The 24654-nt window shown below is 39.7% G+C and overlaps 1 protein-coding gene across 2 annotated transcripts; it reads right to left on the minus strand.

Moving 5' to 3' along the window:
* Positions 1–139: 139 nt before the first annotated feature.
* LOC146492681 (uncharacterized) lies at positions 140–23268 on the minus strand. 2 transcript variants are annotated; one of them, XM_085148359.1, is made up of 6 exons: positions 23152–23268; positions 12037–13257; positions 5886–6711; positions 4876–5126; positions 3103–3282; positions 140–1720 (listed from the first exon to the last, which is right to left on the minus strand). In XM_085148359.1, exons 2-6 carry the CDS (start codon positions 12805–12807, stop codon positions 1511–1513), a joined length of 2238 nt encoding a protein of 745 aa, XP_085004485.1. In that variant the 5' UTR covers positions 12808–13257; positions 23152–23268; the 3' UTR covers positions 140–1510. The 2 variants fall into 2 exon arrangements, with proteins under 2 accessions (XP_085004485.1, XP_085004486.1); XM_085148360.1 differs by lacking the exon at positions 23152–23268 and having other exon boundaries at positions 12037–13370.
* Positions 23269–24654: the final 1386 nt, after the last annotated feature.

Raw genomic sequence — 24654 nt, forward strand, 5'->3', positions numbered from 1 at the left:
GAGGTATAAATGTGAAGTATAGGAGCACAGACAAAAGAAGCACATCATATATATATTTATATATGTCACATCATATATAGATGTGTGTAGAAACATATGAACATATGGAGAAAATTTGGAGATTTTTTTTTGGTTTGGATTAAGATAATTTGAAAATATCTACTTTACCTATACATAAAGCTCTTTGAGGCGACTGATTCTGCTGAATTAAAATCATTAGAGGATACGTGAGTTTAATTCAGAAGGGCTCTAATTAGCAAATATATAACAGCTTATTTCCAAAGATGAGCTTTACAAATAAACACAAGTCGTTTACAACCTGAGAACAATCATAATAAATACTTTCATGTTTGATTTACGTGTACAAAAACCCCCAAACTCTTGTTATAAAACAATGAAAGTGCAGCTACAAATGATTAACGCGAGATCAACAATGTCTTTTTACACGTTTAGCTTCTGCGCGTCTGACTCTGTCATGCGGTTTGAGCTCGTCGGAAATAAGCGGGATCAGATCAGTCGTTCACGGGTAAATCCCACTGTAAGCCACTGGTTGCCCAAGGAGACATCAGCATTAGCGCGGTGACACGTTGTTAACCTGAATCGATGCAGTCAGGTGGCTCGTGGCTGTAATGAGTCGTGTCTGACATTGAGCTGTTTTGCTCTTATGTAACAAACCTTTCACAATGATTCATTTACAGACGGAAGAAAAACCAAAGGTTAAAACATTTTCAGTCCTGCGTTGACAAAATGCACGATTTACTGTTACGAACATGTACTCACATTGTAAAGCCACACAAAAGCATGTTATAGTTAATTCTACAAACCCTCCCACATATTTTTAGAGTTTTCAATATGAAATACTAATACAAAAAGAATAGTCTGCCAAAATCTCAATGTGCAAAACAACCATCAGTATGCAGCTTTGCCCTGCTGTGTACTGCAACCTTACTATCGGTTCTTTAGCAGCACGCACAAGTCTATGTGGCTTCGTTTAGCATCTCTTTCACCTTCTGTAATGTCTATGTTGCTCATAAACCGCACAGAACAAGCTAGCGCAGGCTGGTTAATGGTAAACCAGCAACCTTTGGGCCTGTTCCAATCGAAAGAAATCCTATTATGTGTGTTGGATTTCTTAGACGTGCTGCAGTCATGAGCGTGCAGCCAGTAAATCCAAAGCCCTGCACTCTTTGGAGCTTTCAAAGGTGTCCTGCTGGGAGCGTTCGAGCGAGGAAGTGAGGGTGTAGGTGGACAAGGCAGAAGGATCCGACAGGAATGGAAAAATCCAAAAAAAAAACAACCAAAGTCCTCACACTGCTCGTGGCCCACAGCTGAGCTTGTGCTATTAAAGTTCTGCAGCCAACATGATGGAAGAAGAAATGAAAGAAACAATCGCTTTACGGTTGACCGATGATCAAATAATGTATTTCCACTTGTCGGCCATTTTTGACACAACCATGTTATCAATTACTAGAGAAGGATAATCCTACAGCCCTGGGGTCAGCGTCCATCTTTAGTGGCAGGGATCAAAAGAAAGCTCAGCGAGGCCTCCGTGGAGCTCAACCGACTCCTCCGACCATGACATGACATCACCAACGAGGTGGCCGCCGCACGTTGCTTGGCTGTAAATCTCGCTGGATGTCAACACCCTGGACCAGAACTGGAGGTCTGACAGCTCTCCCACAAAAGACTGAGTGACGTCAAAGCGGCCTCCCATTGTGTCCTGTGGAGGGAGACGCAAATGTGTCAAAATGTAGAGCTGATATTTAAAACGTTACCAGCTTCTTGGGATTAGAAAGTTGTTCTTTAAGATATGAAACTGGTAAAAATGGCATTTTTAGTTTGACACGAATTTGATTTGTTTCATCAGTAAAGCCAAGGCCCTAAAAATGAAGCCAATACTAGAGTGTCTTAACCCTGCTTTCTTTCTAATGACCAACATCTTTTAGACAATAACGATTCAGTGCATATGTTTATATCTACTGAAAGGCACTATACAAAGTCAGCTGTTTCAAAAAAATACAAAAAATTAAAACTGACAACGTTTGGCCTTACAAGCTCAGCTCTCCACTCTACAGACAGACTATCAGTCGCAGTAAAGAGACAAGTCCAAGGTTTAACATATCCAGATGTCATAAAAAGAATCTGGTCCTTAGCCAGTCTTAAATGAGATAGATATAACAGATGAACTACCAAACGTGACATATTAGATCATATCATTATTTAACAAAAATTAAATCACAATGCAGCAGCAGTATTGATACGAACTAAAAGGAAAGTAGGAGCCAGGTGCTGCTAATCTATAGAAGCAGAGGTTTTAGCATTTTTCAGGTCCGGAAGTGTAACACAAGAACAAAACATATGAGCAATGATCTTAAAGAAACATCAGTCTGGAAAGGATTATAAGGCCATTTCTGAAACAAGTTCAAGTCCATCATTCTACTGTTAGACAGATTATTCCCAAGTGGAAAGTAGCTGCCAATCTTCACAGGTATGGAGGCCATGAAGTGCTCAGAGAAAATGCACAAAAAACAAAAACCTCATACTGAAGACTGTAGAGGCCTCACTAACCCTAACCCCATGTTAAATGTTAAAAGTTCTAAAAAACATGGCAGCACAGCTTAGGCTTGCAAGTAAGTTACAAAACAAACCACAAGACAACTGCAACAATGTCCTTTGGACAGATGAAACCAAAGTGGGACTGTCTATATGCAGAAACCAAACACTGCTTATCAACACATACGCCTAATACACGGTCAAGCACGGTGGTGGAGGGCTGAGGATTTGCAGCCACAGGACACAGGCACTTTGCAGTCATTGAATTAACCTTGAACTTCTCTGTATAGCAAGGCAGCTGTGCATAAATGAATTCTTCTAAGAGTCAAACAGACAAGATTACTTGAAGTTACTGCCACTAATGCTGGTTCTACAAGATACTTTGGTTTAGTTTTTACTAAATAAATAATGACCCACACATTTGATTTTGTGTTTACTCAATTTAAAACCTCTTATAGCAAACGTTGGGGTATAAAATGAATCGACATACCTATATCTGCTGATATAGTCTGTATGTGACATTATTATCCCACAGTCAGTGTGTCATACCTGCTCCTGACCAAGGATGAAAATCCCTCCTGGTTTGATTGGGTGCCAGGCTGACAGGTTCTGCCCTGTGCCTTTCTTCGCTCCATCCTGGTAGGCCTCCCAGACACCATCACGTGTGGACCACGTCACGCATACGTGATGCCACTTTTCATCTGTCATAGTTATGGGCAAAGTCGCCGCCTAAAGAACCAGGTGGAGAGACAAAAAAAAAGAGATTTTATTTATTTATTTACTTATTTTTAAATTTTTATTTGGAAAAACATCTCATAACCTTCAAGTAAAAGATTATCCAAGGGTCACGATGGCACGGTTTAGACTGATCAAGCCTTAAATGATGTGAGATGTTATCATGTTTATGGAGTAAAAAGAAAAAAACAACAACTTTACTGTCATCTCTGATAGTATTCACACAGTAGCAAGCCTTATGTGCGACTGTTATCGATTGTCGGGAAAGTGGATTAATACAACGTGTGAATCTTCTCTCATTTCATCCTCATAAAAGTGTAGAAAAGTAATTAAACTCTTAGATTAATCTACATTCTGAGATCGTTGAACTGTGTCAATGATCAGTTTGATAACTGCCAAGTGTGTGACTCACAGACAACAAACACGTCACTTTATCCCTCCCGGTATTGTCTGTGCTACAGACAATTAGGCCAATCAATTACAATAATCAGATTATTGTGTTGTTCGTTTGTTTGTTGAGCTCACTGCACGAAGTACTGAGGCACAGAAGGGAAATAGACAAACATCTGTCTTCCATTTAGGGGAGAATTAAAGATTAGGAAGCTAATTGACTAATTGAATTATTTGTTTGTCAGCAGTCTGACTGGGTTACTGTCTGATTACTGTCATTTGAACGGAGACATCTGCGATCTTTTTCTAGGAGAAACAACCGAAAGACGATTGCAGGGGCTCGTTATATATGTCTAATCTGCATTAGAAGTATACAGAGAAGTAGCAAAATGTGAATAATTCGATACAAGTGAAAACAACCAAAATAAATATAAAAATCTTTAAAAAAGTCAAAATCAATGTATATTATGCCAGTGAAGTTTGAGGATATTATACATTTTAGTAAAACAAATCAACATTATTTTGTTTGCTAAATAATAAATACATAAATTACAGTGATTGTGACATGAGATGACAATATTATATATATCATTTACATTGCTCTGGAGTCTTTACTAGAGACGTTTTTTGCTAGTTGAGAAAAATATTGACACCAGAGTAAATTTGGCAGATTATCATCTTGCTCTGACTCTTATTTCTTGGTGGTACGGTACTACTAACGGTCAGTAACACTGGTCAGTGTTGGTGAAAGTTTATTCTTTTCTCTACTTTGGTACAGCCAAACTAGTGTGGAGTAATGCTGAACGTATACCTTGTTACTCTTTGATGCAGTGAAACATGAGCTAGTTCTAAATCATCATCACACATTAGCAGATAAAGTCCTTCTTTTGCTCACCACAAGCAGTTTATACAACCCGAGCCTGCTAGACTTTGATTAGTCAGGATAACCTGGATTGTATGTGGTCTACAAACAGGAAACCAGATAGCTTCTGGGACCAAACATCTTCTGACTTGCCCTAGAGATTCTTCACATTGATGTGCAAGTATTTTCTTACAGTGATAAATTATTCAGCGACTGGTAAAAAGATCCCATAAACCTTTGCACTATAGGCTGAGCTTCAGAACTAGCTTTTGTGTCCAGATTCATCAACATTTAGATCATAAATCACTGTGACACGACCTGGTGACAGGCTTTACCTTGTCGTTAATTAGCAGCTCCATGGGATTGCTTCCCCATTCAATTAGTACCAGCTCATTAGCTTGCCCGGGCACTGAGTAGGAGAAGGGAGTGCCAAGACCAGGACCTGCACCTGCCTTCAGCCACAGGCAGATGGTCAAGGCAAAGATCTCCGTCACCACTGACCGCTTCATCCTGCCATACATGTAGTTAGTCCTCATGGGGAAGTCTAACAGGAAGGCAGTGGGACTCTTTAGCTTCTTTTGGTTCCCTGGTGAGATGGAGGATAAATTTAGAGTCATGTTATTCATTTGTGATGAACAAAAACTGCTGTCAAAGACTTTTGTTAGACTATTTTCTATATCCATTAGAAACAAACAAGATATTTTTTTCTTTTTCTTGAATTGTTCCTTTTTCTGTATGGCCTGTATTTATATAGCACTTTACTAGTCCCTATGGACCCCAAAGCGCTTTACATATCCAGTCATCCACACATTCACACACTGGTGATGGCAGCTACATTGTAGCCACAGCCACCCTGGGGCGCACTGACAGAGGCGAGGCTGCCAGACACTGGCGCCACCGGGCCCTCTGACCACCACCAGTAGGCAACGGGTGAAGTCAACGACCGAGACTGTCCAAGCCGGGGCTCAAACCGGCAACCTTCCGATTACAAGGCGAACTCCCAACTCTTGAGCCACAATCGCCCCTTTTTCTGACCCAATGATTATGGATATATTCTCTATCTACATTATATCAATATAATTTTTAAAGGCAAAACAATGCCCTGTGCTTGCTTTCATCATCCATCATATAAATGAGGTAATTATGGGTCATAATAATCTACTAGCACCAACAACAGCAACCTAACTAATGGAGTTTTTTTTATAGGGCAACCGCCAATAAAAGCCAGATAATAGTAGGTACAAAAATATTCTGTAATTATTAAATAATAAATAAGAATTTAAATTCATCCCTAAAATAAATCATGAGTGTGTGTAGCTATGTCTGTGCGTGCATGTATGGTTACCATGGTCAGTGCTGCTGTGGTGCAGTTGGCTTAGTACTGTTTCCAGCTTGCTGTGTCCAGCGCCCCTCGGACTCGTTTCTTTACTGGTGTAAGGAAGCCGTCGCGGGTGATGATCATTGTCATGGTGGTGGTCATCGTGGTGGTCATTGCCATGATGGGTGTCATGATGATCATCGTGGTTGTCATGATGATCATCATGGTGGTTGTCATGGTATCCAGGTCGATGGTGGTGATCATGATCTCTGTGATGACTGTCATCATGATGACCGTAGTGATCGTCGTGATGATCGTCGTGATGGTCACTATGGTGGCTGCTGAAATGATTATAATGCCGACCACGGTGCCCATCATAGTGGTGGTCACGATGGCGATTATGGTGTCCGGTGTGGCGGTTGTACCCATGCCTATTGTGGTGGTTGCTGTGATGGGTATTGTGGTGGTCGTCATGGTGGTCATCATGATGGTCATCATGGTGGTCATCGTGGTGGCCATCATGGTGGTCATCATGATGGTCATCATGGTGGTCATCGTGGTGGCCATCATGGTGGTCATCGTGGTGGTCATCGTGGTGGTCATCGTGGTGGCCATCATGATGGCTATTGCCATGGTGGCCATCATGATGACTATTGCCATGGTGGCCATCATGATGGCTATCATGGTGGCTGTTGCCATGATGGTCATCATGATGATCTCCATGGTGGTCATTATGGTGACCATAGTCATGGTGATCTCTGTGGTAACTGTGTAGCTGTTCCTCTAAAGCATTGATCTTCCTCTGCAGAAGTTCTCTCAGGGAGCTGGAATAGGAGCTGGAGGAGTTCCTGGCCTGTAGAGAAAGAAAATAGTGCTTAATAACTATACCTACCTATAAACGATCTATTACCTCCACAGAGTGAAAACATCAGTCCAATCTGGTTCCGCTATACTTTGTGTACTTAAAACTGATAATCCCCATCAATGTAGTAACAATTTCTTCTACTTAAACCACAGCAATAGCAACAGAGTTCAACAGGTCCTGCTGACATTGTAGGAGATCTTCATAGAGCGTCTCAGCGATTTGTGCAGGGCAAAAATGATGTCAGCATTGACCTGGCTCACTTGAATAAAGAGAATGGGATTTTGGATTATTGCTGAAAAAAGGTCTCAAAAATATGTCTGTGAAGGTTCTCAGTCATCCAGGTCATCGTAGTCAAAGGAGCTTGCAAAGAAAAGCGTCTGGACTTCTTTAAGTTACTTGAAGACGTTTCACCTCTCATCCGAGAAGCTTCTTCAGTTCTAAGGTCAAATGGTGGAGAGTCCCAGATATAAACCTAGTGGGAGTTTCCCCCCACAGAGGGACAAAAGGACCCCCTGATGATCCTCTAATCGCCTGAGTCAAGGTGTGAAACTGGGTGTGGGTCCCAATCAGCCAGAGTTTCGGGTGAGCTCTTTGTGAAACCTGGCCCCACCTTATCATGCAAATTCCTGAGGTCAGATGGCCCAGGATGTGAGTGGGCGTTAAGGCGTCTGGGGAGGGAACTCAAAACTGGATTATAGATGGCAGAGAGTTGGTGTCGTAAACCACCGCCTCTGTTCAAAGATGGTCGCTCACAGTGGACATAGATGGCTTCTTCTCAAAAATAGAAATTTAGAATATGTAGGTGTTTTGATAACTAGTATAATCATCACAAATCTAAGGACCCTTTAGGATTTTTGAAAGATTAAGTACCTTTATAGTAAAAGATCATGGTAGTATGACTTTAATGTTCCCACCACAAAGCTCCTATGTGTGGCATCATGACATTTAATGTCCCTGAAGAACTTGGGTTTTCTGAAGCAGGTATTTGGGTATTCAGTTTCATATTTTAAAACAAAATGTGAAAACATGTGTAGGACTTGGCCCCCAGATTGTGGAACTCTCTCCCTTTGAGCCTGAGATCTGTGGACTCAGTGGTCGCTTTTAAAAAACAGCTAAAAACTCATCTTTTTAAACTTGCTTTTGGTTGATTTTTATTTTTAGGTTTTAGCTTCTGTGAAGCACTTTGTGATTTTTATTTGAAATGTGCTATATAAATAAAGTTTTACTTACTAACTTACTTGCGTTAACCACAGACCTCATTCGAAACATTCCAAAAATCAATTTAAATAAGGCACTGATTTCAAGACAAGGCTATTACAAACTCATTACTGGAGAAAGATACTGACTTTAACTGCATGATTGTGACTCTTTGTCAGTTTTGTCTATTAGCAAAACTATAAAAACGATGTTAAAGAAAAAGACTGTAGGGGGAGAAAGGTGAGTGATGGTAATAAGAGTTTTACAACAACAACTTTGCATTTTAATGCTTTAAACAAGAACCAAAGGTTATATCAATACAATAGTACAAGAGGATCTTCAGTATGACATTTAAAAGTGCAGGGGGAAACGTTTTCTTGTCCTCTTTTTTCCTCTCCCTCCTTCATCCCCGTCTTCCTCACCAGCAAATCCGACTTTGTTCCCTGCCAGCACACGCCACGATTAATAGCCTTGTCAGGAAGGATGAAGCTAATTGAAAGTGAGGTTGGCTAGCGCCCTTCGGTGCATGGCCAGAGGCTGGTGGTGTAGACATCCTGTTAGAGGGAGAGGCTGAGGGTAAATCCTGGCACCAGTTCTGTTTTGTCTCACACCTTCAAGTGAGATCGAAAGGGATTTTTGGCAACACTTTCCCTCAGCATGACCTGAGACCACCTACACTAATAATGAAGCTTTTACAGGCCAGTTGGCAGCCAGGTTTAAGACTCACATTATGACATCAGAATAATGAAAATGCTATAACCAAAGCGAGACAGTAAAACCACTTAAATAGTTGGGAATCTGGAAGGATTATAACAACTGTAAAAAACATCATTAAGATGTTTATTGCTTTGTAAGGTTACGTCAATGAATTTAACATTATTGTCTTTTTAAACAGTTATGTTTTCATTTTAAGAGACCTCTAGCACTTGTCTTAGTAAGTGCCTGTATCATTTTTCTTGGTGTTTTTCTAATACGTGTTTAATGTTGTAGAGGGTCTCATTATAAATTAGTTTTTGGTGTTTGAACCCAGTGAGGGGGTTGATATGTTAATAAAGTAGTATTGGTCTGTATGAAATTTTCCCCATTCACGACAGCTATATGGGGAGTGAATTTTAATATGCTTTACATGCTGTAATGTTAACAAATCTGATAGTTTGTTCCTTTTTGTCTTGTTCAGCTTTTGATTGTACTTAGGTTATTTTGTTCTATGTCTGTTTTCTACCAGCCAAAGTTGTCATAGTAAATTATAGACACCATGGTGATTGTAGTAGGTTTGGGGAGATCAACACCCAGTCTCCCAGTCGAAAGTTATACATGTTTGAACATTCCTGTTCTATTATACTGGAAACCCATGTAAAATTTGTTGGAGGACTTATTAAATAGGAATTCCATCCATCCATCCATCTCTGCTGCTTATCCTTATCAAAGTCATTGGACGGCTGGATGAGAGGTGGGGTACACCCTAGCACCCTAGACTTTACTAGCTTGGATAAATCATCTCTTTCTTGCCTCCAAGCTATACAAAACGCAGCAGCCAGACTACTAACTCGCTCTACCAAGCGTGTTCACATTACTCCCATCTTATATTCTTTACATTGGCTCCCAATAGAGTTTAGAATTACTTTAAAATTCTTGTTTTAACATACAGAGCACTAAATGGCCAGGCTCCAGATTACTTATCCAAGCTTCTTATAAAATACACTGCTGCTCGTCATCTCCGCTCACAGACTCAGAGTCTCTTAGTTGTTCCCCGTACACGACTGAAGACAAAAGGGGGCGGAGCCTTTCAGTCTGTTGCACCAAGGCTGTGGAACAGTTTACCACTACAATTACGTTTGCTTGACTCTGTGGATTCTTTTAAAAAACAGTTAAAAACTCTTCTGTTCAAACAAGCTTTTTGTTGATCTACATATTTTATATTTTTTACATTATTTACATTTGATCTTTTACATTGTATATAATGTTTATTGATTTTACTGTTTATTTTAATATTTGTGTACAGCGCTTTGTGATTGTCTGTCTGTGAAAAGCGCTTAATAAATAAAGTTTACTTACTTTACTTACTTTCTTGCTGTGAGGCAATGGTGTGCTTTGGAAAGTCTTTGAAATAACTTTCTATGTCAATAACTAACTGATGCTGTTTGAGGGGAGCTGGAGCCGAATGATTCAGTTTCTTTTATTTTATAGTGACAGAAGAAACAAAGATGGCTTGGAGAACAGTGAAGGAAATTGCAGGACTTCATGGAAAGTTTTGAAAATATGATCCTGTAACCTTATTGCAGTTTTTATTTGCACTCCTCCACATCCTGCTGGCTGTTAGGGTTAAACAGTCGTGGGTTTCCAGCATGACTGTACTTTTGTGAGAACCACAAGACAAAACTTTGATTTGCATTTGGTATGAATTCATTATAACAATGATTAGTAATTAGCTGTGTAGGGTAAACATTTATTTTAAATATATAGTTATATTATGAATATATATTTATTTTAGAGTGTTTTTAGAGAGACAGTGATATGTTTGTGTGTGTGTGAGTGTAGTGATTTTCTTTAAGGCAAGAGATTACACACAAGCTAAACCAGTATACAAGAATTACTGGGGAAAAAAAGATTTTTCTTTAATCTAAACTCTTTGTCATTCTGCCGGTGTTTAGATACTGTAGACTGCTTGTTTTCCACCAGGGGAGCTTAACTTATCCTACTCCTGCTGGCACACAGAGGTTAAGATCAGGGGTGAGAGCTAATCAACTTAGAGCTTCTTCCTGTTTTGAGCTCGACCTTGGCCACTGATATCCAGGAGAAAGACAGAGAACGATGCAGAGAGACATTAACTCCGAGACAATAGTCGAGCAGATTTCATATTAGCTTTGTGGGTGGTACGTGTTTCATAGTGACTGGTGGGTGGTTTGTGATGAGTGTGTGAGACAGATTGCCCACAACTTCTAAATGCTATTTTTTTTAATTTCCCCCAAATTATTACAAAAACATAAATTAAAAAATTAATGATTTAGTCCTGAGAATATGCATTAACTATGATGCAGTAAAACGTACAACATCCATAGAATAACCTTCAGGTTACTATGTCCTAATGAAACATATCCCTCGTTTTGGCAGCAGATAACAAAGGCAGCTGATTCGGTGACTGAGCATGTGACTCTCAGTGACGTAAGATGTGACCCCAATTAAGTCAAACCTTTAATAGACTTCTGTTTGTCTGCAGCTTTTCTTTGCAGACACATTGTAGACAATTTGAATTTTCTTTGTGCAAAAAGTGCAGTAGGTAAGGTTTATAAAGTACACATACGCACTCACAAAGTGCCTGACACACAATTACAATTAAAAACAAATAAATGAATAAATAATTAAAAGAGAAATAATAAAACAGATACATAAATAACATGAGAGCATTAAGAAAGCGCAACTCCACCCAAATGGCGCGGACCACAATTACCACGATTAAAGCAGCTCGAGCTCTTATTGGTATCTATCACACAAAATTGTGATATTTTAAAACATGGGGACCTTAGACTGTTAACAAACAGATACTAAGCTCACCAGTGACAGCACTCAAACTCCAGTGACACAAAAAGGCCTTCAATGAACAACAACAATGAACAATGCTGTGGATTGTGTCATTGCTGTGCATTGTTTCTGCCCTCAGAAAGCTTGGATTTGGGTACACTGCTATGCAGGATCTGTGTTGTGGACGGTGCTCAGAGGTCCAGGCACACGCGGTAAAGTCACCGTTTGGTAAGCTAAGACTTTAACAGCCATTTCCCTCATAATTTATTGCAGTGCAATCTCAGTTTAATTACTCGGTTCACACTTTTTAGTATTTCTCCTGCATGACTGAGGAAGATATTCAGTGGATGTTCCCATGCAGCTCCAACTTTGGGAAGTAGCTCTCATGTATCTTTGAAATTAAAAAAAAGGTCATTGTGTAGCAATTTTTAAAGCACGGCACTTTTAAAAATTGCAAAACAAATCAAACTGAAGATACTGCATGGTCCCAGTCACCTGTCCTAGTGCGCAGTGAGTTCATTTATCCAGCTGTGTTTTTTTTATTAAGTGCTGTGAGTACGCTACAAAAACGATCAAGCTATAATCTTTCATGCTTACCTGCAAGTTCTCCAGCCTCTCCTTTAGTGTCTGCAGGGTTTTTCCAGTCTGTTCTGGAGAGAAGGAACTGTGTTTGCCATATGACGAGCCCTTCCTGTTGTGGTCCAGTTTGTGGCTGCCGTGGGGATAATGGTGGTCATTGCTGTGATATCCTGAAGGCCCGTGGTGCAGTGACAGTGATGCATGATGGCTGCCGTGATGTCCGTGATGGTCGTCATGGTGGGTACCGTGATGGTTGTTATGATTGTTATCGTGATGGCTATCGTGATGGCTATCGTGATGATTGTCGTGGTGGTTGTCATGGTGACCAGTGCCGTGGTGACCCCCAAAGCCCTCACATAAGGTGAGCTTAGCATTCAGCTCCCTGATTGTCTCTCGCTGGTCCAGGATGGTTTCCTTCTGCCTCACAAGGCTCTCGCGCAAGTGCAGAATAGTGGCTTTGGCTTCATCGGACATCATGCCTCGCCTGCTCCCGCCATTGTGGTCACTGCTATGGCCGTTACTGCTTGGTCCATGGGGCACGTTGGGTGGCGAGTAGCAGCTGGGATCTGCTTCTGGGGGAATGGGAGTACAAACAAATTTGGGGCTAATGCCGTAATCATATTCTATGCCAGGTAAACTACCTGCTGCTGCTGCACATGAAAGGAAGTAATAGAAAATAAGAGATTGTAGGGGGACGAAAGGGAGGACGAGCCCCAGAGTAGCTCCCACCCGTTGCGTATGCTTTGTAGACAAAGGCATTTGGCTCAGAGGACGGACGTCTCTGGCCATATCTGGTCAGAGTCCAAATTATTCCTCGAAAATTGACAGTCTTCAAAGGCTTTAGTTTTGTGGGGGCAAACACCATCAATGGAAATCATTTGCTTCTGATTGAGAGGTGTTGGTGCTAATCATGTCAACAAAATAAATTCCCTTTAGAGGATAAGTGACAGAAACTCCAAGGAAGGGTTCTAAAAACACTGGGAACATTGGGAACAAACAGACTCCAGCTGCTTGTCTTCAAGAACACCTTTTAGAATCACACAAGCTTTCTTGGCTCCATGGTAAGTTAACAGGTTGAGAAAGTTCAGCTGATAGATTCATCCACTTTGTCTGAGATGAGGTGCTGGGTCGCCGCCAGACAGGTGATTTCTTCTGGCTTCAAAGACCTTCTGTGTTCGACGGCCAGGAATAATCCTTTTAACTTTGGCTTCTAACCATCCATCACATTGCCATTACCTACTGGGAGACAGAGAAAACAAGACGTCAACAAGAGAAGTCAAGAAGAAGAGAGACATAATGGAAACAAACAGCTAGCTCAAGCTTTGATCATCTCCACTCATGGTTTTAAGTATTATTTACAGTGCAATCAATATATGATTCAGCCAACTGGAACAACAACAACAACAAACCCAAAAAGCTACAGGTTGTGGAAAAAGTAAGGCAAAGTGAGACAAAGCAGAGAAGTCAGAGCAGGTTTAAAGGACAGGAATTGGGTTATGGTTGAATTAAGAGATAACTGGAAACCATCTTAATTACTAAGTGAGTTTCCGGTTCACACTCATCTTTGAACTTGACTGCAATATCGATGTAAACAAAACCATAAAGAGTTTCATGACTCAATCATGGTTTTGATGGACTCATATTGAGAAGGAAAACTAGAAAAACCTTAAAAATCTGCTTTTGCTATAGTTCTTGCTGCAGGAAGGTACCAGAGCTGTTCAGCATCATACGTTGATCTCCACATATTAAAATGCTCATGCATGTGGTCAGCATGTTTTATTTTAACCAGCAGACTGCAGTTTAAGTTCAATGACTCACACACAGACAGACGCCACAGAGGGGAGGGCTGATTGGTGGTGGTGGTGGTGATTGGGGGTCTTCAGGGCTGCAGCAGGCCACAGTATAATCAGATTATGGTCAATTAATCTTCCGTCAAAGCCACAGGGCAATCATTCACATAATGAAAGCTGGTTTTCTGCTGAGACAAGGGCATGCCTGTTGAGCCCAGTCACTCACACGAGTCTCATGAATCAGTGTCAGGACTTGTCCGCCTTCAGCCTGCCATGACTGACTGTTTAAAAGCAGCACGACGAGGAGAGACAGAGTCATACTCGAAGAAGAGGGATGTCCACATTATTATTGCACAGACGAAAAGCATTCAACCACATCGACTGTACAATAGGTGTTCCTTATTGATGATGGACAACTAATAATAATGTATTAATATTTTATTTTTTTTGTTTATACTTGTTCTGTTAGACCTGAACAGCAGAACAAGAAACATGCATCTACCGCATGCTCGTTGGTCTTGCCCGAGAGCGCGATGCAAAGCCAAGAAGAACAAGTTTCAGAACACACAGGAAAAGATAAGGAGCTTGTTCTTTCTAAGCTCCTTATCTTTAAACACCCACAACACACATTACATTAAGTACAAACATCCGATTTTCTGGCGCCGCCCTTTCTGTGACACTGTCCTTCTGAGAAAAACAACAATGACAAGACTTTTTTGAGATTTTCAGCATTTTTTTTAATTACATATTAGCTTAGAATTTCTGGGAAATATACCAGTCGTCTTTCTTGCCAAGGGGTAAATAAGAACAGCATGTGTGTACAGTAAATATGAAACTACAGCCAACAGCCAGACCAAAAACAGAAAGCCTGGCTTTGTCTAAAGGTGACAACATCCACCTTTCATTAAGTCTAAAGCTCACTAATTGATGAGCTCTAACTTGTTAGTCTAATAAAAACCTGATATGTTAATGTGATAAGGTATGAATTGTCAGGAGATTTTGTTTACAGGATACACTAACTCTGATTCTGACTTACTTCTGCTAAATTTGACAGAAGTTTCTCGTTTTTATCAGAAGAAACGACCGATTTAGCATTGAGGCATTAATTCAAGTGCTTACTATCAAAAGGATAAACAGAACCATACAACTTTAGTGTAATGATTTGGATGCATTTTAAATTTTAGAGAATTCTGGCTGATACTTTGATATAACATCCGAGATCATTAATAGTTTAATGGTGTCACATATTTCATCATCAGAAACACCGCGGGATTCATCAGCCATTTCTTAAAAACAAACATGTTTTGTCGAGAGGCATTTAACGATGTGCACGCAGCCACTACGTGAGAGCCATAATCCAACAGTGTGCCCTGCTGTCTGATACTTAAGGACACCATTAGTGGAGATTTACACGACATGATACCTCACTGAGACACGTGGCGTCACATGCTAGTCCAAACAGCATCGCTTTATGTACAACGTAGTGTTTATAACCTTCCTTTGTCAAAGATAGAACGGGTTGGAGAACCTTGGACCCGCATACATTTTTTCTTTGCCTTGTGGGGAAATGATCAAGTTTCCATTGAGCCAACTTTTAATTTGGGTCTACATAACCCGGGCTGAGATCTAACTGTGCTCTTGTCATGTGAAAGTAGTACAACAACTTTAAATTTGCACATTTGCACAGACTGATAACTGGTTGCTGTATTTCTAATTTGATATAGGTTTCCATGCTAGCATGCATGCAAAGACACAAATCAACACACCATTTGTGTCACTTTGTTGTGCCTTCATGTTCGTGATGTGTCTTGAGGTTTGCAAAACGCTGTTAAAATGTAGCAACCAGCATAAGTGAGACTCACGTTTATGGAGGCTGCACAAAGCTTACAAAATGTAGGTTTCTGTAACTGCTCCTGATGATTATAGTGGAGACTTTTAAAATATATTGTTGTTTTTTTATGATTCATTATGGATCAAATAGGATAAACAATAAACTCAGCTATAATTTGGTGTCATATCAGTACTATACTCTGTCTTTGCCCACCGTGATCAAGATAGATGGCTGGATGGATTAATAAACAACAAAAGTTTATATTTAATTAATTCAGTTAGCCTACATTAAAAAAAAGACAATAAAATATGTTGTATGCTGTGTATAAAACTCATTTAAAAACCCATTAAGCAGGTTTTTAATGCTATAAAGCTGTTCTCCAGTACAATATAGAAAGGATGTTTTATTTTCACATTTAAAAAAATATATTCTTAAAATTCAGAATATAATCGCAGACAAAGCAGAAACCTTTTTCTAACTTCTATCAAATTTCCCAAATGTCATCGTTATTTTTATTTTTCCTTCCTTTTCGAATGGAATTGTTCACATTAGGTTTCCTTAAAGAAATGATTATCTTTTGTCACTCCTTCAGTAGTTAAAAGCACAAAGTGACAGCGCTCCTTTGCAGATTCACTACATCAAGCTGATCTCGTCATCTGATCAGCTCATGTTTCCCCCGTACGGATCACATCCGTGTCCTCATAGCTCCTGCTTCTTCTTTCAAGGGTGACGGTCAAATAGGATTGGTTGGATGTAATGCTGTTTAATGAGGGATTGACTGCAGGGTCCCGGTTCTGCCAGATGATCTCCCTCCAACCCACAAGTTGCTTTTGCCACACGTGTCACTGCAGAAGAAGCGCATGTGCTTGACACGCAGCCAGTAGCTGCTTATTAATGTCATTTGCATTAATACACATTTTGCAGCTTTTCCTAACAGCTGTCTTATTTAAATTGCTTATACAATCGACTATTTCAGTGGCTTTTCCAGCATTTATAATAGATTTGAAAAGCTTTGTGTGTTAACAGAGCTCAAGTTCATTTTGTACTTGTGTCAGGTGACACAAAAAAGCCCGTTTTTATACTACACTTGATTAAGATGTGCACTTTGAAGGCCCTTGCTTGGGTTAGTTATACACGTTCAGTTTCCAACTGAGTGGCCTTTCCCTGTCTGCAGCTTAAAGGCCCCTCCCTCACCTCCCTACCCATCATTGCACGAGATCACCTCAGTGTCAGGTGCTCTGGCTGGACCCTAAGCTCTGTGCTGAGGCGAGCCGTCTGAACGTGACTGGCCACAACACTGAACAGCCAAGTGGCACTTTGACGACTGATGATGCATAGATGTTGTGATATGTGTCAGAGCACAGACTCCTAACATTAAGCAAAAGGCTGCAGGACAGTTTCACTTGATTCACTATAGAGTAACTGACACAATGCCTCACATGTAAATTGATACTGATTGGCCTTCACTGATTTAATAACCTCCAGGGCCGTGCTTCCGAAGAGGATTCATTTGACAAAATATAAATGTTTTGGAAAAGTCTGACGTGCTGCAGTAGTGTTTAAGTGTGTAAAATCTCACCGTCAGATGTTAGATTGCTATGGTGACCACTGTAGGATGAAACCATTTTGATCAATTAAGAGATTAAAAACATTTAGCCCGTACCTGTGGCTAGCCAACCCGATTTTACTACTGTTTATGTATAAAAACATTCGTGTACACCCCATGTTATTAAAATACTACAGGAAAAAAAACCTAAAAATGTTTTGCAGTATTTTACAATTTTATACACAAGTCACTCACAAACTCTGGCTGCCATTCAGCTGTAGTGATCGTAACCTGTTGGTCTGGTTCATTTTTAGGAGACTGCAAAACTCTGTGAAGTGAGTCAGATACGAGGTGACGAATCGGTGAATCACTTCTGATCATGTGATTTCAAGGAAAGTTGTCGAGGATATCCTGAGCTTTTGCTGTTGCTAGCTGTTAACTGTTGTTAGCTAGAAGTTGATGTAGCATTGTTGGACGTGAACGCTTGTGTTTCATGTGGTGTGAGAATGCAATCAAACTGTTTATTGGTGAAAAAATGTGATTTTTAGGATACTCTAACTTTAACTGACATCATGTTAGCTCGTAACCAGCTGCTGTTGTTGTTTAGCTGGCTCATCAGCTGTCCAGAGATGGGATGGACTCTAATCTGCTGACTATCAGGACTACATGAGTATATTGATGTAACTTTTCATGTGTTACAGCCCTGACTTCAATGCAGGAAGTGAGACTCGAGGTGAGGTTGAACTGAGGGAGGAAGGATCAGCTGTCGAAGAGGTGCATAAAGATAAGCAGATAGAGTTGGTGAAAACGTACATATATAAATGTTAAAGGGCCACAAAGGAACTTATTAGGCATACTGCGTATGTGGTTGGTCTCTAGTCACATTCGTAAAACATGATTAGGCGGAACGGCAAAGTCCATCCAAGTCACTCTATTTAAGACAGTGAGACTGTATGTATTTTTAATGGATTCAATTTAAATGCATGAGAATGCATCAATTTGTTGGAAGACGTAATTACACAGGTACAATGTTCTCTTTTTTGCTAAATAAACTTCGTGACATCTGACATATTTAAAGCCAACAGATGATTAGTCCCCAAAGTACTGTTGTATAAAAAAATTAGTATAGAGAGTTTAAAAATGTATGCCTGGAGACACAGTCATTTTTCAGAAACTGCTGAATAAATGAAGAACAAATCAGTTTAAAAGCAATGCCATGTTTGTGCCTGACAGCATCTATCAAAGCCTCCATATATAAGATTACACACAAAAGAGATTTGGCAATCACATCCTGAGCAGCTGGTGCAGCGTGTACTTTGTATTAGCATAAAACTATGAGTGAAAGTAAGTTTTTAATAATTTTATCTGTTCTTATGTGAGGATACTCTTCATTATTAAAACTTTGGTTACGTATGTTACGCAAAAGAAATGCCTCAGAGTGCGTTAATGAGCGAGTCTAAGTCCTAAAAGCAAATTATTATTTTCTTTTTTAGTTGTGAGATTAAAAAATATTGAATGCTCAGGTGGCATCTTTAACACCGTAACTGGTTTTTAAATTAAGTTGCATATTAAAATAATTCAAAAGGTCTGAATTTCAGTCAATATTTTTTAAGCTAGTGTTTCAACATTTAATGAAATAATAAACGAGTTAGTTTGTCATTTTAGATTTCATTATGAAATGCAATAGAATGACAGTTATTTAAAGAAAACATTACCTTATGTACCTGCTGTATCATATGTAGTTCGTTATTTTAATACAAGATTCAAACTAAACATTAGCTCTTCATACTGTAGCTTTAATAAATAATAAATAAAACAGTATTTTAGTAGCAATATTATTACTCCCTATTAACCCTTTAAGACCTGCCATAGAACCAAGTCCGCCAGAGCTTATATTATATGTTTACATGCTGTGGAGCCATTTTTGGGAGCATTTCAAGTTGCTATACATCAATACAACCATTACAGCCTACATTTTAATAATATGTCTGCATTAAGTGCATAGTAATTACATAAATTGCAAAAAAGTGCAATAAACTACAAAGAAATTGAAAATCGTTTTTGTTTTTTAACATATATTTCTAGTTAGAGAAATTTAAGAGGCTTATCCCTCAAAACTGTAAATACAAAAAAGTTGCACAAAATAGTTTCCCACCACAGGAAATTTATTTTGAGTGTCTTCATAGTTTTATTTTTGAAATACACCAATTTTTATACACTGCAGGAAAAACGAAAATAAATATTATAATGCAAATTTGCAAAAAAGCAGCATATGCATCAAAATAAACTATTTCCAGCAGTGCAATATGAGTCCTAAGCATCCCAGAAACAACACAGAAAGTCATAAAGTCAAACATAACTTTTAAAAACACCAGTATAGGCTCATGAGGCCCTGATGGTAAAAAACTACATTTCCGCAAAAATGACGTCACTTCCGGTTTCGGGCAGGTCATGGCGGACATGCGATAGTTCACGCTGACGTCTAATCCAACATAGGAAGTGTTACGAACAGCTGATCGGATCAGCAAAGCGTGTTTCTGGAATATTATGTTTTTGTTGCTGCAAGTGCTTTTTATGCAGTTTTTGCAAAGTTATATGTGGAAGGAAACTGTGACCTAGGACAAGCTGATGGCATAAGATGTAAGTACAACTCCTCCGGTTTCATATGCAAAAAAAAAAATTGCGCTAGCTTACGTGGTTGCAGAGCTACAAGGATTTAAAAGTAGTTACGCAAAACGGAGCGTGCAGCTCTGACCGGCTTTAAAGGGTTAATATAATCACCAGTGGAAGAGCCTATGAGCCACTGTTGTTTTTATATTGGGGACATAGGATATAACATCATCTATTCCCAAAATTCATTTAAACATCTTATTCACAATGACACCATATTTAAAAGTCCTTATGTGTCTTTTTTGTTGTTCAGATTTGTATTTTGTTGTTAAAGGTTTACGTTTGTCAACATGAAAAAATGCCGAAAAATTCCTGACATTGCTCAGTAAAAACAAAGCTGCATGCAACGTTTAACATGACCGCTGCACCAAATTACAGAGACATATTACTAAGCATTATAAAATAAACCTGCTTAGCTGACTGTGTTTTGTTTCCACAGACATACAAATCGTTCCAAATTAAGCTGAAAGGACTCCTCAGCTCCATATTGTTACAGTGAACCAGCTGACAGACAACAGAATGTGATCAAGCATGACGACAAGCACTGTGCCGATATGTCGACTCATACACTAAAGCTCTCTGCCTTCCCGTCAGTACAAAGCAGGCAACATTTCAACAACTGGAAAAAGGATAAAGAAGAGTTACAGGTGTCCCTTTTGAACCTAATCATGCCTCACATTCACACAGCAACATGAAATTACAGTTTAGAGCTGGTTGGGTCAACAGCCCTCTACTGTGAAGCCGCTAAGTGCGCCGGTTGCTGAGAGGCTTTGTCGCACCCTTGTACTTTTTAATTTAGTGCATTTTGATGTCAGTAAATTAGCCAACTGTCATTTTCACAAAAGTGAAGCCTTTTACTAAAACCTGAGCATCATTTCCGACACTCGTTTCTGTGAACTTTGTCCTCAGTCACTACCCACAGCACATGCTCACAGGCGACAAAAGGCTTGTAAATCTTGTATATCAACAGTTTTGCCTTGTGAAAGACCAGTACGCCATCAAAATCACTACACATCTCACTCTAATCGGCCTGTCAAGATCAACTTGTCTCAAGACTTTACATAAAGTCCACATTTTATAAGGAAACATCTACTTTCCACCAGCGCATAATGTAAATGTTCATTACATGAACTCAGCCATTCCCTTTGTGTCAAGAATTAACAAGTTAACACGTTACCTGACTTTACTGTGGTCCAACTTCAGAGACCACCCTCAGTGGGGTCACCATAATCAGGATGACTGGGGATAGTTGTGGCAGTGTGGAAAGCTCTTAGGCTCAAGTGTTGAGAGTGGCAACATTAATCAACTAATGTGACAATACACTGGCTTAGCATAACAGTTCATGTGGATGGCGCCATGCAGGAAGCTCAGGTTTCTTAACAAAGGTCCAGACAGTGCAGTGTAACAGGCGGGTCTTTGACTAGAAGGCATTTTAATTCTCACGGGTAGTAAATGATCTTTTTTCTTTATTTTTCAGCACTAAAAACATTCCCTGTGTCTCTGAGAACAAATCGTTGCTGTCTTTATGATGTTTTTCTTTTTTTGTCAGTTTTCTTTGGTGCCTTGATTTCCTAAAGAGGAACTTCAGGTAGGCCTATTAGTATTTCCCATAATTTTAGCGTCCAGTATCGATTCTGCAAAGTTTGATTAACTTCTCATCATTTTAAGGGTTAAAGTTGCAGTTTTCACAATAGCTTGGTTGCTTATCGGTGCTCTTCGGCGAGAACAGGTGTCACATTTCTAAAGACGTGGACCTCTGATCTGAACTGTGATGGATCACCTTCACATTTTGTTTGACCTCTTTAAGCTGCCTCTGCCCTCGCTGTAGCTAACGAAGAGGCGTGAAGCCAAAGGCTCAGTGCCGCACGTGGCCTCAATTGATCTCCACTGAACAGGTTTGACCAAAGACTCGTTGGGATACACAGGAAGGGAACGTCGTCACAGGTATGCTATGGCTGTACTGCACAAATGTTCACTGAAACAAGAATCAATGAACGATATAAGTGTAAAAAAATCACGGAGACACAACCGTGGATATAAGAAGGCATCAGCAACAGAGCTACTACAGAAAATCTGAGAAGAATCTCCACTTTTAAAATGTTACACCCATGAAAGAAGTTGAGTTCAATAAAATGCCAAATACGTTGAAATCTTAGCTTCACGTGAGCCAAAGCTCATCAAAAATACACTGAATATAACACAGACGGCTGAAGGCATATGCAGAGATGAGGACAAATCAAATATTATAAAACCTCTTATGTGTTATACTAGTAACAGAATATTAGCACGCAGAAAAAAATACTCTAAGTAGTAAACAAAAGACTGAAAACTTAAAAGTAACCATAATTATGCTGAATATTACTTCACTGGTGATTCGTCCAGGGTGGTACCGCTTCCTCTCACCCTGTGAGTGGAACAGCATTCAGCCTCATTCCTCCAGTTTACTTTATTTGAATTTCAAGCAGTTTTAAAGCAATTACTTCTAACGTGTCAATAAGCTCCATCTGTTGAAGATGGTCTAGAACAAAGAGACTTGAATCACCTACAGTACCAGGCATTCATTTGAACACGTTTTCACAAAATATAACTCGTCTGACCTCATCTGATTCAGCTCAGTTTACTTTGTGTCTTATGGTTAAATAAGATGCAGATAATAAAGTATCATTCACAGAAGTAAAAATGTAAAAAGTAGAATTTTTGATGAGGATTTGGTTGAATAGTTACATTTGTAGCACAAAAAGTCAGAACTGTGGTCAGTAAATCTACCGATTTACTAATATGTAAACATTTATTTATACTTATTTGAGGTAGGTGCATATAGCAGCTAAGCTACAGCTTATGGTAACTGGTTGACAGAGGCCTCATGAGAAAATCCTTAAATATGCATTGCATAACTAAATGAATCACACTTTATAGAAGCTACTTCCAGTTGCTCTGTTATTCATCAGAGGTGGGTTTTTTTTAAAACGCCGGATGCCCTTCCTGACACTACCCAAAGGGATTTGTGTCTCAGGATCAAACCGGGGCTCTTTCGCATGTTAGTGTAAACCAGTACACACTAAATAAATCACATATTACATTAACAAATCAGAAACACGGCTCTCTCTAAAGAACCACAAACTATTTAAACTTAATTTACTCATTTCATTCAGTCTGTGGAAGCATTACATCATCCATGTAATCAACAATAGTTGATTGACTTGCTCACGAGAGAGATCGTTTAGGAATCTTCCCAAAGGTCGATATTTTAGAAAACAGTGCATCATTTCGTTAAAAAGAAGCAAAGCTTTTCTTACCTGTTGCAAGTCTGGAGTCGCCAAGGTGGTTAGTCCATTCAACACACTGATCAGCTTGAGGAGGATTGGCTTTAGGTGGATAATTTTAACTCTCTCTCTCTCTCTCTCTCATCACTCACTCTTCTGCCCACACACCTGACTACTTTTTTTTTTATTATGTACTTCAATAACAAAATGTTTAACTCTAAATGATCAGGTAAAAACTTTTAAAACCTCAGAGATGCTAGAAAAACCAACAAAAGTAATCATGAGACCTTTGGACTAATTTTTGGACTAATAGGCAATCGTGCACACTAAAGTGATCACCTGATTTAGGAAATGTGAGCGTACCTTCCTTTGCTTGTACTTTGAATAAACTGCAGACTCTTTCAGGTGTCTTAGATAAGATGGAGGCAAGTTGGATCACTACTGTCGCTTTGGCATCACGAAGTCGATTTAATTGAAGATTTGGTTGTTGAGCCAATAGCTTTTACTCAGCTCACACAAATCGCAACCATGCCCAACCGTGTACACAGTGTTGGGAAGGTTACTTTTAAAATGTATTCCATTACAGAATACAGAATACATGCCCCAAAATGTATTCTGTAACGTATTCCGTTACGTTACTCAATGACAGTAACGTATTCTGAATACGTTGGATTACTTAATATATTATCATGCTGTTTACAACTACATGAATGTACTATTGCTGTGATTTATTACTGTTACTGAAGGTCCGCGGCTCCGAACCGTAGTAAAGGGACCTCTGGCTAATACGGTGGGTTCTGTGTCGGCTCGTAGCTGAAAACTAGCTTTACTTTGTTGTCTGGGTCAACTTTGCTAGCAGAGACAGAGAGAGGCGTTGAAAGGCTGCTCCAACAGAACTTATTGTTTCGGAGAAAAACACGAACACGTACAGTCGAGTCTTAATAGCTTACTTACAGCTGGGCTCGTCAGGCTCTCTTCTTGGCTGCAGTGGTTATTATTATATTTACATGCTTCCAGCTCCCGTTTTTGCTCGATGACAGCTCGTACTTTTCCTTTTTCTCCCTCCCTCGCTCACAGACACACAACGTGTATGGCAGTCCATTCTCCCTGCAGCACGGACTACACTGCCCATGATGCTACATTCTTTAGAGCTATACCTGTAGCATTCTGCCTGTTAGCTTAGCACAACAACAACAGGCGCTCTCTCACCCAGGAAACACGCAGAGAGAGAGGGTAACCCTGTAACCATGGCAACCGTAACGCTGCCGCGTGGAACAACAGAACGTAGCTGTCAAACAAAACCCAAACAGTCCTGACCCGCCACAATATGAAACAGGGAAGTACCGCCGTGTAATCCATTTATTTCAACAAAGTAACTGTATTCTAAATACCACCTTTTTAAACGGTAACTGTAACGGAATACAGTTACTCATATTTTGTATTTTAAATACGTAACGGCGGTACATGTATTCCGTTACTCCCCAACACTGCGTGTACAATATTTAGTGCTACACAAGATCAGTGACGATTCAGAAG

This window comes from Neolamprologus multifasciatus, chromosome 22, assembly GCF_963576455.1.
Source record: "Neolamprologus multifasciatus chromosome 22, fNeoMul1.2, whole genome shotgun sequence".
NCBI lineage: Eukaryota > Metazoa > Chordata > Actinopteri > Cichliformes > Cichlidae > Neolamprologus > Neolamprologus multifasciatus.